Raw genomic sequence first — 16,632 nt, 5'->3', positions numbered from 1 at the left:
ACTCGATGTCTTCGTTTGCTGTTCTATTCGATCGATATCGATTCAATTGCGAGACGATTCACGATGTGTTTATACGATCAGTCGGTGACTGTACTTTACCTTCCCTTCCTTAGATTGAAAATGAACTGATAAAATTGTACAATGTACGTGAGATTTATTTATAAATCTTAATTTTATTTTTTAATGTGACTTTTAAGAAAATAGTAAATTAACAATCGAAAAAAATTTATTATTAATTTAAAATTAAGATTTTTAAAATATTCACTTCAAATTAATCGAAAATACATGGTTTTGATAAATATTATTTCTAATATGTATTTATATATTGTAACATTATTTATATAAATGTAATTTATAAAATTTTTCGATTGAAAAATTTGTATTCATTAAAAAATTGAATAAAAAAATTGTATTCATCATAATATTTGAATAAAAAATTTATATTCATTAGAAAAATATCAATCTCTGAGAAACTGACAATTTTTTTTCAATTTGAAATATTAATCGATATTAACCGTGTTGTATGTGTTTAATAGCGTGCACTATAAAGCACGGTCTAATAGGATTTATAAATTTACTTTATTCGATCTACGCACGCGCTTATATGCGTATATACAAGTATGCGTATTTGACGATCGATAAAACGCGCTTTCAACCGACGATCCGAGCGCTATTTCGCGAGGTGGAACGAATAATGCAGCGTAGCAGAAAGACATGGAACATAAATCCTGCAACAAGCAAGTACGTGCGTACCTCGCACCATCGAGAATACCTACCTTTAATTCATATCCGTTTGTAAATCGTATCTTGCAAATTGCAGCGCGAGCGTAGCGCGCAGATCTAGATACGTGAAATTTATTGAAGCACCCACCAACGGTGCGTATCGTTCTTTGATTATCGAAGAAGTATTAGATTAACAATTCTTGCTGATTTGTTTTTCTGTCATCTTTTCCGCTCGAAAGTTCATCTAACTTTTATTTTTTTCTATATCTCTTAAATTATTAATTTTAAACAAGAATGCAACAATCTCGATAACAATTATAATATCATTTTATTCACACATTTTATTCTTACATTATTAATTTTAAACGAGAAAGAATGCAAAAATCTCGATAACAATTGTAATATCATTTTATTCACACACTTTATTCTTACATTATTAATTTTAAACAAGAAAGAATGCAACAATCTCGATACAATTGTAATATCATTTTATTCACAAATATAAGCATGAATTTTAGTATGACAGTGAGACTGATATACTGCTACTGAATTTGTATGTCAGGGCATTAATGACGCTGTGTGTCTGCACAAGCCAAAAATTTTTCAAATCACTTGGATGGTAGGACGATAATAGGAGGGTCCTTCTTCGAACTTGTTCGCGTCGCGTGTTTGTATGTCTTTCGTCGTCGAACAAGCGGACGAGATGCACCAAGGACGCGTCTCCTTGGGCAGGCGAGGATTCCCTCGTTTCGCGCGTCCCCGATTCTTTTTCCTTATAAACCTGAAATTTCGATTTCGTTACCGCCAGGTATTTTAACGAGACCGATATCCCGTGTCGGCGATGCGCCGAAAGGACGCACGGGTGACGAATGACGGGATGGGAGCGGTCGTGTGTACACGAATTCGGGACTAATCTGCCCAATTAAAAAGTAGGGACCACTGGAGAGAAGCGGCGAGTGTACGGGACAGGCGCAGATTCGAGAATCCGCCGATGGTATTCGCTAATGAGTGCGACTCCTCTAGCCCTTTCCGTCCCATTCTTTCACTGTCTCTCTCTTTTTCTGGCAGTCTCTCTCTCTCTCTCTCTTTCTCCCACCGAGCTTTTTTTCCTCCTTTCTTGCTCGGCTATGTGTCTAAGGTAGCCGCGATCCATGGGGTACTGGAAAACGTTAATTAAATTCGCCACTTCCGAGCACTTTGCGTAGATCGTCGTTAATTGGAGTCCACCGTCGCCACCGAGAGTTTCGGCGAGTTATCTCGTCGCAAAGCGTGAGAATATCGTGCAGAGAGTAATTTCGATAAAACCGGTCGCTCTTGCGACGAGAGGGTTCGTCCGAACTATAAGATATTCGCGGGATTTACGAAGCGACGTTTTAATGAGCGAAGATTTCATTCTTTATTACATACTCTTGCTTGATTCACTTCGAATTAAAAATTCTAAAAAGCGCCAAAGAAATTGTTGCTTACTGATTTCTGATAATAATATTGAAAAATTAATTATCTAGTGCTAAATCTTAAATGTAAAAAATCATTGTTTAAATAAATTAAATTTCTTAATTATAAATTCGTACACAGGATAATATATACTGATATTATTATATATTTAATCTGACGATTGATCAAACTATTGATGTTTGTAGTAATTCAATGTCAAGGCATAATAAATTTTTATTTTATTTAATTTCTGAAATAAAAAAAGAACAGCGCAAGTTACAGAAGATGAATGCACCTTATTACATTGCTTTGATGATAGTTTGTCTAATTTTCTATGTGATTGATTTCTAAGAGATAAATACGACGATTTTCTTTTTTCGCACTCTTTGCAAAATCATTCGTCTCATTAATGCTTTCGTTAATTAAAGGACCTTTAATTATCAAAATTATTCGGAAGTATGACGTCCTCTCTGTCAGAGAATATTACGTCGATGTAGTGGTCCTGCTTCGCGAGTACTTCATTTCGTCGTTACCTTATTTTATCCTGTCGAGCGCGCACCTGCGCTGCCCCCCTTTTCCTTCTTCCTCTTTTCCTCCATCCGTTCGGCCTGTTGAAAGACTCTCGTTGCATCGCAAATGTATGCAGGTTGTGCACGACCTAGCCTAAGAAACGCATTCTGGTTCCACGCATTCAGCGACTGCGATGCTACGAGGGATGTCGGATTACGTTCCCAATGATCGCCTAACAAATAAGCGCGATAATCCGCATTGTCGTAGCGCGGATGAGAGCTTCTGTCAGATTAATCTCATTTTCAAGCAAAATTAACATCAATGGTTCACCAACGGTATCCCTCGCAATTTTCATACGTCACTTTTCTGTGTTGAACATTAATTTTGAGGTTTAATTATTAAATTTCTAGTTCTCGCTTTATTTTAAGATTACATATATAGTCGCATTTTTACTTATAATTTTACTAATTGTAATCTAGAATCTTTAGTTCTAATTTAATTGCTCGATTTGTCGCAGTTCTTCCTTTTTTATTGTCCGACATACCGAACATGCGTCCCATTCTGCGGGCCTTTCGTGTATCTTAGGTCGCGCCGGCGGCGCCCCTTTGAGACATTTGTTGGTTCGTGTTCTTTCATGTGTCTATGGCAATCTCTTTCTCTTTCTCTCACGTAGGTGCCGATATATATATGGGCTCGGTCACCAAAGTTGTGACTACCTGCCGTCGCCTCTAATTGGCACGATTTATGTCCGCCGTGGATCGCGCATCTCTCGCCTCGCGTTCGCAGCCATCGATTCTTCGCTTGTCGAAATCTCCGTCGATTCGACGTCTCCTTCCCGGCGATAGATCGCGACCACCTATCGCGAGGCTCTTAACCGAATAAATGTAATCATGCAAACGCGATTTCGCTCGATATTTTATCGGGAGTTTCAAGCAAAGATGATCGCGAAAAGCGTTTTGCGCGATTCTAAATGAGGGCTATCGGCACGATACAAGCTACCAGGGAATCGGTTCCGCGTTCCTTAATGGAAACTACATGTTCGCGTCATGAGGAGGTGGCGATCCGAAAATAATTCCGCGATCAATCGTGCGTAAATCCCGCGCTGCATCTACACGATTGCCGATTGCGGTCGGTTATGGCCACGTTATCGTCGTTATCGTCGTTATTTAACGTCGACGATGGTGTTCGATGGTTGGATTAATGACGGCGAATCGAGCCGATAACGCGGATTAGCGAACTAATCGACGGGAATTCATTATCGCGTGTCGTTTTGCCGCACGCGCTTAAATAGATGTGAGACGTAGCTTTAATGCCAACCAGTTTGAGGCAGTAGAGATCGAGTAACGGCAGCAGGTGCCTCTTATTTGATCTAATCTACATAAGTGGAATGCAGCCGAATTAAAGTTCCTCGGTCTTCTTGTTGCGGTTACTGTCATTACCGTCGTCATCGTCGTGGTCGATTCGTCAATTAAGTATTTGCATCACGCGAGCCGAAATCGCGAGCTCTTTTATCATTTTTGCGTCCTATCTTTCATGAATTGCAAGTCGCGAGAGAGAACCCCCGTTTAATCGTAAATGTGTTAGATTGTAAAATAACGATCGCGTCAAACGTGCGCGTTATTATGTGAAAAGCGATCGTTACTTTGCGGGCGAAACGTGCTCTAGCATTCATCCTCTTTGATTAATGTTGAGATTAATGAAGAGTATGACGGTGAGAAATGAACGTTAATGTTTCACATGCGCGATGATCGATCCCCCAAGACTGCGCGAGTTATTTATGGGGCTGAATGATCGAATTACCAGTTATCGCGTATTTACGAGTGATGGAGCGGTTTTTTTCTGCAGATAGCGAGACATCGTGGACTAAGTCGTAGATTGAGCAAGCAGCAAAATGTAGTCCTAATGAAATATAGAGATCTATCACAAAAAAATAATCATTTTAAATGAACGGAGAGATAATAAAATACGCTTTGCGTAGGTTAAATGTAAGTTAAATTAGATAAATTAGGTAATAATTATAAGTATATAAATTATTGAAACGGAGCATTTTTATTCCAACTACAGGACAAGCGACATATGAATGAAACGGACTCATCACTTTCATTTCCGTTCATTTTTGTTATTCATTTTATGATAATGTATGTTTTATTATCCATTTTATATGTATATATTAAGTACGATTTACATATTTAGATTAACATTATCATTGTCTTTATATAAAAATTTACGAAATGGAATCAAGGTAGTACATAATTGCTCTTGTTTCCCGACTCGACATCGTGATGTCGTCTCATCGAGTCAACTATCTTTTTTTCTCAATTTTTTTTGCAACAATCTTCTCTCTACATATCCCTGCCTGTACTCAGGAGCGACTTTCGCATTGGCAGCGTTGTGCCGCCGCATTTCCGGCCGACCTTAATCGTGCATGCGTGTCGGGTGCCACGCGAAAGACTCGAGGACCTTAGTCGGCATCGCGTGACTTTCGGGGCGGTGTGTGCAGGTCCGGTAATTTATTCCCGCCGGGGACCCTGTCCCGCGGTTCCGTGACGTGTCTCCGTTTTTTTTTCTCCCTTCTTTCCTCCCCCCCCCCTATAACTCGCCGCGCGCGGATGAACGACCGTCGCGAAAGGGTTAGCGAGGAGAGACGGACGGCTTCTGCAGACGCGCGGACGCATAAGGTGCGTCCATGGAAATGAGTTAATTACTTGATACGCAACGGCCGATAATTATTTCGTATAACAGATGCCCATAAGCGAACGGCGAACAATCGAACCACATCAATAAATTGCGTTTGTATATTTGTTCAATTTTTTATAGCTCTCCTAATTAAGTTAGATTAGGTTGGATTAAGTTAATTATTATAGGTAGTTGAGCTAATGATTATTAATTATGTCCTCATTTAACGTCGATTCCGAAAATATATATTACATAGAAAAATGTAGTGACCGATAAAAAAGCGATTATTTTTTTTGAAAATGTACTTTTTTTGTCGGAACTTTTTAAATTAATTTAAGGATATCGTATACAAGAGTTATTACATTTGTAGCATTAATCCTTAAGTTAATTTAAAATGTTCCGACAGTTTAAATATATTTTATTATATTTTATCTACTAAATTAATTATAAAAATTGAACTATGAAAATTAATTTACAATGAAAAATTTTATACTTTTTAATTCGCTTGTACTAGTGAGGCGATTATTTTGAAAAAGACTCGTTAAGTTCGTTGCTCTGCTAGGTAATTAAATGGAAGGACAAAATAAATACAGATGAAGTTTCGATAAAGCACAACTTATCTCACCAGCTGAGCTGTATCTTAACAATATATCTGAACGAAGATCGTTGGTCGAAGTGACTAAGTTTGTTACGGCGACGCTTAATGATTTTCCATCTTCTTCTGTGACAGTGACTATCAGATTTCCAATCCGAATTCCGACTCTCGGTGACATTATGTTTTCTACATTCGTTCTTCCTATCTCGTTGAAAAAAAAAGAATAGTCGGATAGCGAGGATTTTATGATTGGCTTTACGACGCTTGAATCTTCAACATTTAGTATTTAGTAATTTATGCACGATGTCAGTCTTAGACCTTTTAAAAATCATTATATAAATATTTCTTGGCGAGACATTTATTATAAAACAAAACATAAAAAAAAGAATTTTCAATACTAAAGAATTTGATTTTAAAATTCTTAATAAGTTTGTGAAATTATTTATATATGGTTGTTAACAAGGAACATACAGGAAGTACAATATACGGGAGTCTGTTCATAACTATTTATGTATTTTTTATTTCATATAATACTCATACATCATTTTGTATAAGAATAATAATCTTAGAAATATATATTTTATAATATTTTTAGAATTGTAATTATATCATATTTTAATATTCGAACTACACATATATATGTTTTCAAAAAAAGGATCAGTTTCAAAACATAAATTTTACTCTGCTCTCTTTCACTCCATTTCTCTTTTTATTTTATTTTCATGGACACTCGTCAAAAAAAAATAAATAAATACCGGAGAATTCTCATACAATATTCTTCGCAATGGACGCGGTGCACCGTACATTCTGACAGGATCGAAAGAGAGCACAGAAAGCTAAAAGTGTTACACAAGAGGGATAATCCTACATACACGTCGCAGCGGATTAAGTGGACATAAACGCGTGACTGAATTAAAGAAAAAGAGAAAAGAAAGAAAGAAACTGTCGGTTCCACTAAAGAGATACTTACACAGACTACTTCTCTTTAGAGTATTTTGCTTTGTAGTAATTGTTCTAATTTAAACTTTTTTTCTTATTAGAAATTTGTAGGAAATAAAATTTTAAAAATATAGAAGAATTTTTAAAAGAAATACGAAGGTACCTATTTTTGAAAGATTACATCAAATTATAATGAATTTAATTTTTATTATAATATGTATATACATTCAAACAGCCTATGTAATACATTCTCTATTTACATGAATGTACATATGTACAAATAATAAATTTCGAATATTTACGTTTGTTTCCAGCGGAGGAAAATTTATCACCGTCGGCGACAGAATTAGATTGCCAGACGATGTAACGATGGGGTACATTATCGAATATCTCCTGAAAAAGCAACTCACAGTCGTAGAACAATTCCACTCGCACCTGGAGCCAATGAAGTTCCTGAACAAGGATACCTTTCACGAGCAGGTAACTAAGCAACGTGTCAAGTCGTCATTTTTTAAATTCTATCTCGAGCGACAAATATTCATAAAAAATCTGAACGAACTAAATTCTAAATATTAATTATATTTAATAATTTATATATAAAGGAATTAGTAGAATGCGAAAGTTTGCAGATTCTAAATGCGGAGCGTGCGAGAATTGACGCGGATTATTGTACAATTGTTGTTTAATCTAAACAAACTTCTCTCTCTACTTTGTTATTGGCAAGAGAACAATGCATATCGGATTATTCGGGATAAGATTCCTCATCGTGGAATCTTGCGAAGTTTTGCAAATCTAATTCCTTAGATTAAGAAAGCTTTGTGTTTCATGATATCTAAATATTCATCATAATTTCAATACATGCAAAAATCCCTGTCGTTATAATACAAGATATAAGTAGCCGAAATTAATGCACGTGGAATATTCTGAGTATGCATAAGGGTCACGATAAATAGCATGATGATAAATAATGGATGAATAATAGAATGATTTGAAGCGCACGATGAATCAGACCACACGCACCGAGTGCATTGTCTGTTTTATTTTATGTAATGTAATAGCTATTATTTAATCGTAGTTTCCGTTTATTATAAGTTCTCAGACCATGCATCGTAATAAGAGCACAATCGCAAGCATATGAAAATACATGTCCTGTCGCCGACAGGTATTAACTAAATTGCCTCATATGCATTCTTCTTTGTGCCATCATTACATACATATATGCATAAATATGATGAAATATGATGTAAATGCTTTTTTTTTGACAGAGAAGATAGAAAATCTAATTAACATGTTTATTATTTAAAAATTGATAAAAACATTTTATGTAATTAAATTATTTAATATCAGAGATGAGAATTTCTTCGATCGATTCGAAGAATTTCTTATTCTTATAAAATACTTTCGATATATATCATATCATAAATCACATCTTAAAAATTATATATTAAAAATTATTTTTAAATTTTTTATTTTCATAATTTTATCAAAATAATTTGTGAATTATTTATAAATTGTTCGTCAATACATTATAACAATCGTTAAGATCGACTTACAATGTATATGAACGATCGCATGGTCGGCGAAAATATGCGTGATGTATGCAAAATATTGGCATAAAAGGTATTTTCTTTCACGACCGGTATTATGCTTTAGGGTCTCATATTGTGCAGAATATGCGAACAAACGAGCATGTATACGCGATGTATCAAAATAAATGAAGTCACTTTTGACATCGTATGTTGCTCGGTTTGTGATATACAAGAATCTTTCGCTGAAGAAATTAAAGATCTTTGGCGATTTAAAATATTTTTTATGTTTGTATTCCAGGTCTCTTTTAGTTATTCTAAGGGACCTAGAGATGAATGGAATATCCTGAAGATTGATGGTTTTGACATGAAGAACGATCCAAAGAGGTACACATTATTATTTTATATATTAATTTTACTTCTTTATTTTTATTTTGCACATTTTTCTATATGTGCATGAGAGAATATTTTTTACTTTTATGTTTTTATTATATTCGATCGATTTATTCGGAAAATTCAGAACAGCGCCAATAGATTTTGCAAAAAATAGACATCTAAATTGAATTATTTTCATGGTAGAACGCGAGAAATTCTGTTGGTAATCTTCAATTTCCTGTTTCTTTGAATCTCCTCTTTCCTGACGCAACATTGCACATCAAAGCCTCAATTACTTCTATAATTGCCACCTTCACCTAGAGTGCTCGCGTAGAATGTCGGTTGAACACCGTAAGAAATCTTTAAGAGAAATAACTAAATTGAAGAGTAGTTTTCATAAAAAAAAGTTATATAATATTGCAAAACACTGCAACATTTATTTTGCATGTGCTTCGTATCGTTTTTTTCTTTACATTTATACATTGCTTAATTGAAAAAGATATCTTTATTTGGGGTATTATGGATATATTTCATGACAGATTAATTAATTAGAGAGCGTATACAGATTAAGAAAATTATTGAGAATTATTGTTACCCTTAACTTTTAAATATCTATAATATAAAATAATTTCTGTTTAAAAATTAAGAGAGAAAAAGCGGACAAAAATTATATTCTAGATTACTTTTAATTATTTACATGTTTGATGTATATCTTTTGAGAAGCATTCCAATAATAAATTAGTGTAATTCGTTTTTTTTCATCTTAATAATTCCATGTTTACGCGCGAGTATAAAATGACATTTTGTGAAACGACATGTATAATCTACGTGACGTTAAGTGTAAACATCTGTAATTAGCATTCTCATTAATGCATATGCGCGAAATATCTCTCGGAACGTTTTCTTTCGTGTAATTAGCACCGGTGAAAGACGGAAGAGAGATGAGTAATTACGAGGACGACATTGCAGTGTGATCTTGTAAGTTTTAATTGACTTCATAATAATTGTGATTTTCACGAGCCTCTCTTCCTTCCACTGTTTCTGCTTTTTAATTCCGTCGAGTCAGGAAAAATGGTTTGTTTCCTGTTAATGTAAATTTTCGCGTCGCTCGCTGCAAATATCTTTTGGGATTTTTTACTTAGTATTGTGAAGAAAAAGTCAAGTTTCGCGTTTTTGAATATTAACGAGAAAAATATCAGAATCAAGTCGCTGTAAATATATTCGACGGTGCATCGAGACTGTGCACGTATTACGGATATTAAATCATGTCTTGTTTCCTTTCGCTGCTTTTCATAGATGACGTTTTATTAAAAGTTTATATTACAAGTTTGCTACATTGGTCTTATTGATCACATTTGCAAGCGGCATTCATCGAAGTCTGTCGGATTTATGCGAAAAATTTCCACTATGAAGATTAAACAGAATCTTGCATTAAAATCTAATATTCTTTCATGGAATAGACGAAATATCTGTACGATACTAGTTGATTCTTTTTCTTTTCCTTCAGTATGTCGAGAATTACGTTTACTAATGCAAAGGAATTTATTTTTTAGAGATATATATTTTAGATTTTATTTCTACAAATATCAATAACAAATATATTAAGTAAGTGTTTTTACGTAAAAATTTATTTAACTTTGATTTTACCACACATTTCTGATTTCGAATTACATTGTTAATAGTCCCTTAACCATAGCTATATTTTTTTGTTTCAGATTCAAATCCATTCATTGTCACCTATTTCCACATGTTCCTTATTGTCCGCACAGATGATAGATCATGCAGCGAATGTAAAAATAAAAAAATGTTGAAGAACTTACTGATCTCTCATTTTCAAGGAAGATATGAGGAGAAAATGTGAGTTCTTTAAAAAATGGAAAGGAGAGTTTATTTCCTGATTGCATAGAGAAGAAATGTATGAAAGATCAACGTACGGTGAGGAGCATAACTAAATTAATAACATATTTTAAGAAAAAAAATTATTATTATTATATATGTACGAGGAAAATTATTATTCTTGTACATATACATATACACATACATATAAAGAATATAATAATATAAGGAAAATTAACAATATTAGATGTAATAAAGTACATTCGGTTAAATGCACTGAAATACATGTTTAAACTCTCGTACACAGAGGATAAAGATATATGCGTAATAATTCATGAAACATTCAGTAAAGAAGAAAAATACAAACGCGAAAAGAAATTAAAAATTTTTATTGATTTATTGTCTCAATTTTAATTTTACTATTTGTCGTGATTTTTATTATTTGACCAATCAAAACTAGAATCAACACACGAATAAGATAGAGAAACAATATTTACATGAATGAGATTTTCATAAAATGATTTAGAAGAATATAAGTTTTAAAACTTTATGTTGATTTAATTATAATTATTCCTCTTTTAACCATATGCTGTGATTAATAATATTTTAATTGTGCTTATTTTTTTATTTCTTATATATTGTATGTGAAGATATATAATAATTTTTTTTTCTTATAAGACATTATTTCACACATACATACATATGTTGTTACGCTCCTTACTTATTGACTGTAATATGATCGAAAAAGCAAGAGAGGAAGAGAAAGAGAATTTTGGTTAGATTAGGTATATTCGCAAATTCTCTCTTGTATTGAGCCTGTTGTATATACATATGTCACTTCATTTTATCTTTTAAAATATTTGTACAAAGTTGTATATATATAGGTAATTATCTTCAATTTGGTCTGATAATTTTTGTACAATGCGCGTGAAGTTTGCATTTATGCAGTAAATCGAAAACAAATGAAAATTTATTTTCGCGGCTATATATTATTTATGGGAATTATTTTGATGATATCTATAATAGCTGAATAAACACACTCAATATACACGAAGAAAGTATGCGAAATGGAAGAATAAAATATTAAAAAATGAAAAGAAATAAAAAAAAATACACGACATATAATAAAAGACGACAATTTTGTTTTTTCACATACTGTGTAATGTAACTTGCACTAGTACACGTGTAGGCGTATATAACAGCTGCATCTGTGCAATACGATACATGTAATTGTAATTCGCTGACAGTCTCGTCAACGCGAAATGGAATTAAGCTAGTCCCTCGCAAAAAGACAGACAGCTGTATATAATGTGATATTTAGTGCGCGCGAATTTTTATTTGTATATGTACATCTTCTAATGTCTTCTCTTTTCATAGGATTTTACATCGTAAATTTTCTACGAAGCTAAGGAAAAATATTTATATGCGATATATCGAAATATGTGTGCAATATCGAATAATAAGAAAATAAGACGCTTATTTTCAAAGCTGTGTGAGTTATTTTTGAAATTTATAAGGATATTAAGGATATTAATAGAGAATATGTATCGATTTTGAAAAAAAATTATTGCAGTTAAACTTACACTATTTTGAAAGTAAACGATTTATATTATTATTTGTTGCTTTTGGAATGACTTTGGTAATTATTTGAGAAGCGCGAGGGAAGCTTTAACATTATACAGGTGGGATCTCAATATATATTTATCGATAAGATGATGTGTATCATAATTACACATGTAACGTGATACATGGAACGATCGCATAAACTAGGTATAATGATGTCGATGCTATTGTTATTTCGATATAATGCCAACATAATGAATTTGTACGATATTAATTATAATATTGTGCGATGTTTTACAGATAATAGATTATGTATATGCACACTGATTTCAGGATTTTGATGTTTATCTTCATCCGTAACACATGCATCCTTTATTTTCCACAACGCTGCGTCTCTATAAATTATATGATATTAAATATTATTTTCATATTTTCCTTGCTATTTCTTGATAATGCATTTTTATCTTCTCGAAGGTATTCTGCTGTGTTATAACAATTCTTTTGACTTTTTTTCCAGTTATTTACTAAATTATTTGAAGATATATAATTATAAGTAATAATATATAGAAAAATTTGATTCTACATTATTATTTATAAAAATTATAAAGTATAAACTTTCACTTTTAGATTGACACGTGAAATCAATAAATTTTATTAATATTAAATAATAAATTTTAAAGATAGAATTTTATAAAGGTATAGCAACAGACGATTTATAATTCAACGGAAAAACAACCGACGAAGCAGTATCATCATACAAACATTTATTAATTGTATAATGTATAAAATACTTTCGTCGAGATACCCTCATCTGTTGTAGTCAACCTGAGCATGATTGCTGGTCGATAAACTAGACCGCTGTTGCTGTTTAGGATGCAGGTGACAATTAGCAACAGTCAATGCGAGTTTCTTTCTCTTGTGATAAATGTTGTTAATCGCATCATTAATGCAAATAAAAGCGCGAGCATTAATTATTAATTCACATTTTCTTAGCAAATGATATCAGAAACTGATCGTTCAAGATTATCATGCGATGATGATTAATACATATTGGTACCAGAATTATATCAACGGTAAGTAACTAATTGGTGAGTCGGATTGAAATTTATTGAACTCATTAATGCATCAATCATGCAATCGAAATGTTGTACAAATGATATTATATGCGAGAATTTTAAATAATGTTCATTTCGCTTCATTTTATTTATATAAGATATTCACGATGAGAAAATTAATTTTTATAATGTTTATCAATTTATTATTATTTTGATATAAAAATTGCGAAAAAGAAACGATCAGAATCGCAATATCGACACATCAATTTTGTGTGCGATCAATTTATACAGAAAACAACATATGTAAAATTGATATAAATTTTCTAGAAGTAGAAATAACGATTTTCGTAAATATTTCACAATTTCATGATTTACGTAATAAAAATACATCGCACTTTGTGTTTTACACACACACACACATTCTAGATTTATTAAAACGTATTTAATTAAAACCAATATGCAACATAAACATAAAATGCTTTGCAATAGTTTGTATATCATTGGATATCAATATTTTCGCAGATATATTTACGATATTCCTGCCGCGAATAGGAGTGGAGAAAACCGCTGCAACGGGAACTTGATCTGGACTTTGCCGTTAATTTAACGATACATTGCCCTCGGCATCATGGTTTATTCAATGTTGCATTTGCGATCTCATATTTTAAATCTCAAATTTCCCATGCAGATGGCTTGCTTTACGTAGCCTTTTTATATGCCAGCACGGCCCTTCGATATTCCATATTCGCTCGCATCGCAAATACGCCGTACGAGATGGTCTAAATATCAGATGGATACAACGAAGCAAGAAAAGGGAGGGAGAGAGTCAGGTCAAGAGAGAGAGGGATGAAACGAACCCAAAGACGGTTAAACGAGAGGGTTAAAAGTTACGTGTGCCAAAAAAAAAGCGTGATACGATATAGCACGTTCGTATCGGTTCACGGTTCACCCTCCTTCGGGGATAGAAACAGAAATATTTCGCTCCTCGCATTGCATAAGGATTCTCAATTGCGCCGTGCCGTGCCATATTCGGAATTGCAAGTCAATATATTCTGGGATGCATCTTATACGTGCATCCCGTCACATGCGCCTTTTTATATCCTCTTTTCTCTTCTCGCTTGCTTCGTTGTGTAGCCAGTCTCGTCGCTAGACGGTGAAGGAAAGTTTTCCAATAAAAGATGTTTATGCCGACTTTCACCTGCGGATCTCTCTCACAGGGATATTTTATTGTGAGCGTGGACGCGCGATGAAAGTTTTTTTCGTTATGAAATATTGATCTTGGACGTGACTTGGATTAGACGCATTAGAAGTTTGATCTCTAGTTCATTTTTAAAGGATTTCTTCATCTTTTTCCCCTTACTCTTTCTTTTTTGTTTATTATTAATTGATAGTCTTATTAATAAATTTATTTTATATAATTAAACTTTTGCTTACACACGTTATGCAAGCCACTTTTAATCAATTTCAATTTTAATTGAGCGATAAAAAATTTGATATCTTAGCGGTAAATGTATATTTGATATTGTATTTTGTATAATTTATCGTATTGTCGAAAATCAAAGTTTTTATAATTTTTGGTTTTAATTAATATAAAACATGATATATAAATTTGAAAGATAAATTTCGCTATTGTACTTCACGATTTATTATAATAATTGAGATACGCTATTTTTAATATCGTTTATTATTATTCAATTTTCATTGTAAGCAAAATTATATTCCACTACATTAGAATATATAATAATAATTATTGCTTACATATTGCGGCTTATCATAATCGAAGAATAATATTTCTCTAATAATAGGTGCGCAATTACGATATTGCAATTAAAATAATTAAAACGCATTATAATTATAATATATTAAGGTATATTAATTGTAATATATTGAGGTAGACATTAATCGTATTTTGTGCAATTTATTGTAACAAGAGATAGAGAAATTTTAGCGTCATTGCATGTCGAGTTGCGGTATAAAAAGTCGACCGCACACAGCAGTATCGAAATTTAATAATCGGCCGCCTCGTCGACGTATTCTCGATATCGGTGGACAAGCTAGCACCACCCAGAAATTACACCGGGATGAATACCACGAGTTAAATCGAAAAAACAAAAAAGAAAAAAGAAAAAAAAATAAACGGGCAGTCGTAAAGGTAACAATCGCTACAGCCGGATTTATTAGTGGCCGCGGTTTTTACGATCCTTCTTTTTTCTTTTCCTATTTATCTTTCATGTCGGCGTGCAGCGGCCGCTCTTTTTCCCAGCGAGATCTCATTCACGAAAAAGCTCGGTGTTTCAGTTGCCGGCAATGACGTAAAAGCGTACAGGGAGGGGATTGCATCCTAGGGCGGCAATGACGTAAGAACAGGGTCGAATTAACGGCACTTTGCACCCACGACTGAATCAAGAAATGTTTTAAGGATGTTGGAATAAAAATAGAACTGAATAGATTCTGTGAAACACAAAAAATCTAATTAGTATTATATTATTATCGTAATTATTATTGAAAAGGATATAATATGTGGAAGAAATAGAGAGCGTTTGAATTACTTACTCTTATGATGCAGAAAATCATGAAAGTTTTTAAAATAATATTTTAATATAAATATTTATTTTTTACGTAAATAAATTGTCATATACACATAAATTGCGAATAAAATTTGGAGTAGAGCTCATATGCAAATTCAAATAAATTGCATCGAATAATTTGATGTTATTTATGAAAGTATATAAAAAAAACGGGGAAACATTTTTAAATGGCAAAGAATTGAACATAAGAGACAAGATTCGAATTTGAGTCATTTGACAAATAGAAGATTTCGAACTGTCGCATTTACCACGTCAAGAAATTCGAGCAGTTCGTACGTTCATTGCTAGCTCATCACTTTGTCCGTCACTGTAACAGAAGAACATACAAAATAGGGCAATGTACGGGGTTGTCCGAGTCGTATGTAGGTTGCATTATCAGAACGGCGACCTAGTTTGGTCCTTCTCATCCTTTCGATATACCTTCTCCCAAAACATCTCTGAAATCAACGCTCCCTGTTCAGTCACTGGTAATCTTTCCGGTTTGTAAATTTTTTAATATATTCTCATCCTTTTGTACTTTTTCATAATAACGTGCGATACTCCCTTAAGATATAAATATTATATTATATATAAAAATTATATATTTTGAGGTATATAACATTGGTCGTAAAATATTTATAACAGAAATGACAAAAATATGAGAGCCCATCGATATTCGATTGGATTTATCACCGATCCGATTCACTTCTGATCGGATCCGATTATCAGCGAATTATTTATATTTCATTCATGAAGTCAGATAATCGAGAACGCGAAGATGGGACCGATTACATAAAATGAAAATATCGTCTGCGAAACAATTTCTGCTTATG

General features: G+C 33.1%; 2 protein-coding genes across 2 annotated transcripts in view; both read left to right on the top strand.

Moving 5' to 3' along the window:
• The window catches only part of Fng (Fringe glycosyltransferase), an 82,160-nt gene extending 69,656 nt beyond the window's left edge, over positions 1-12,504 (top strand). The window contains exons 8-10 of the mRNA XM_083083129.1: positions 7,192-7,357; positions 8,705-8,790; positions 10,494-12,504. Of these exons, the coding sequence (XP_082939255.1) occupies positions 7,192-7,357; positions 8,705-8,790; positions 10,494-10,551 (310 nt within the window). The 3' untranslated portion in view covers positions 10,552-12,504. The remainder of the gene's footprint in view (positions 1-7,191; positions 7,358-8,704; positions 8,791-10,493) is intronic.
• LOC145962170 (uncharacterized) overlaps positions 10,635-16,632 on the top strand; it is a 146,542-nt gene continuing 140,544 nt past the window's right edge. The window contains exon 1 of the mRNA XM_083083106.1: positions 10,635-10,713. The gene's annotated coding sequence lies outside the window, so the exon portion shown is untranslated. The remainder of the gene's footprint in view (positions 10,714-16,632) is intronic.

The sequence above is a fragment of the Camponotus vicinus genome, unplaced genomic scaffold (assembly GCF_025532165.1).
Source record: "Camponotus vicinus isolate PSW18456_S1 unplaced genomic scaffold, iyCamVici1.0 SCAF_11, whole genome shotgun sequence".
NCBI lineage: Eukaryota > Metazoa > Arthropoda > Insecta > Hymenoptera > Formicidae > Camponotus > Camponotus vicinus.
The sequence above is the reverse complement of the archived record's forward strand: the minus strand, read 5'-3'. Positions and strand labels throughout refer to the sequence as shown.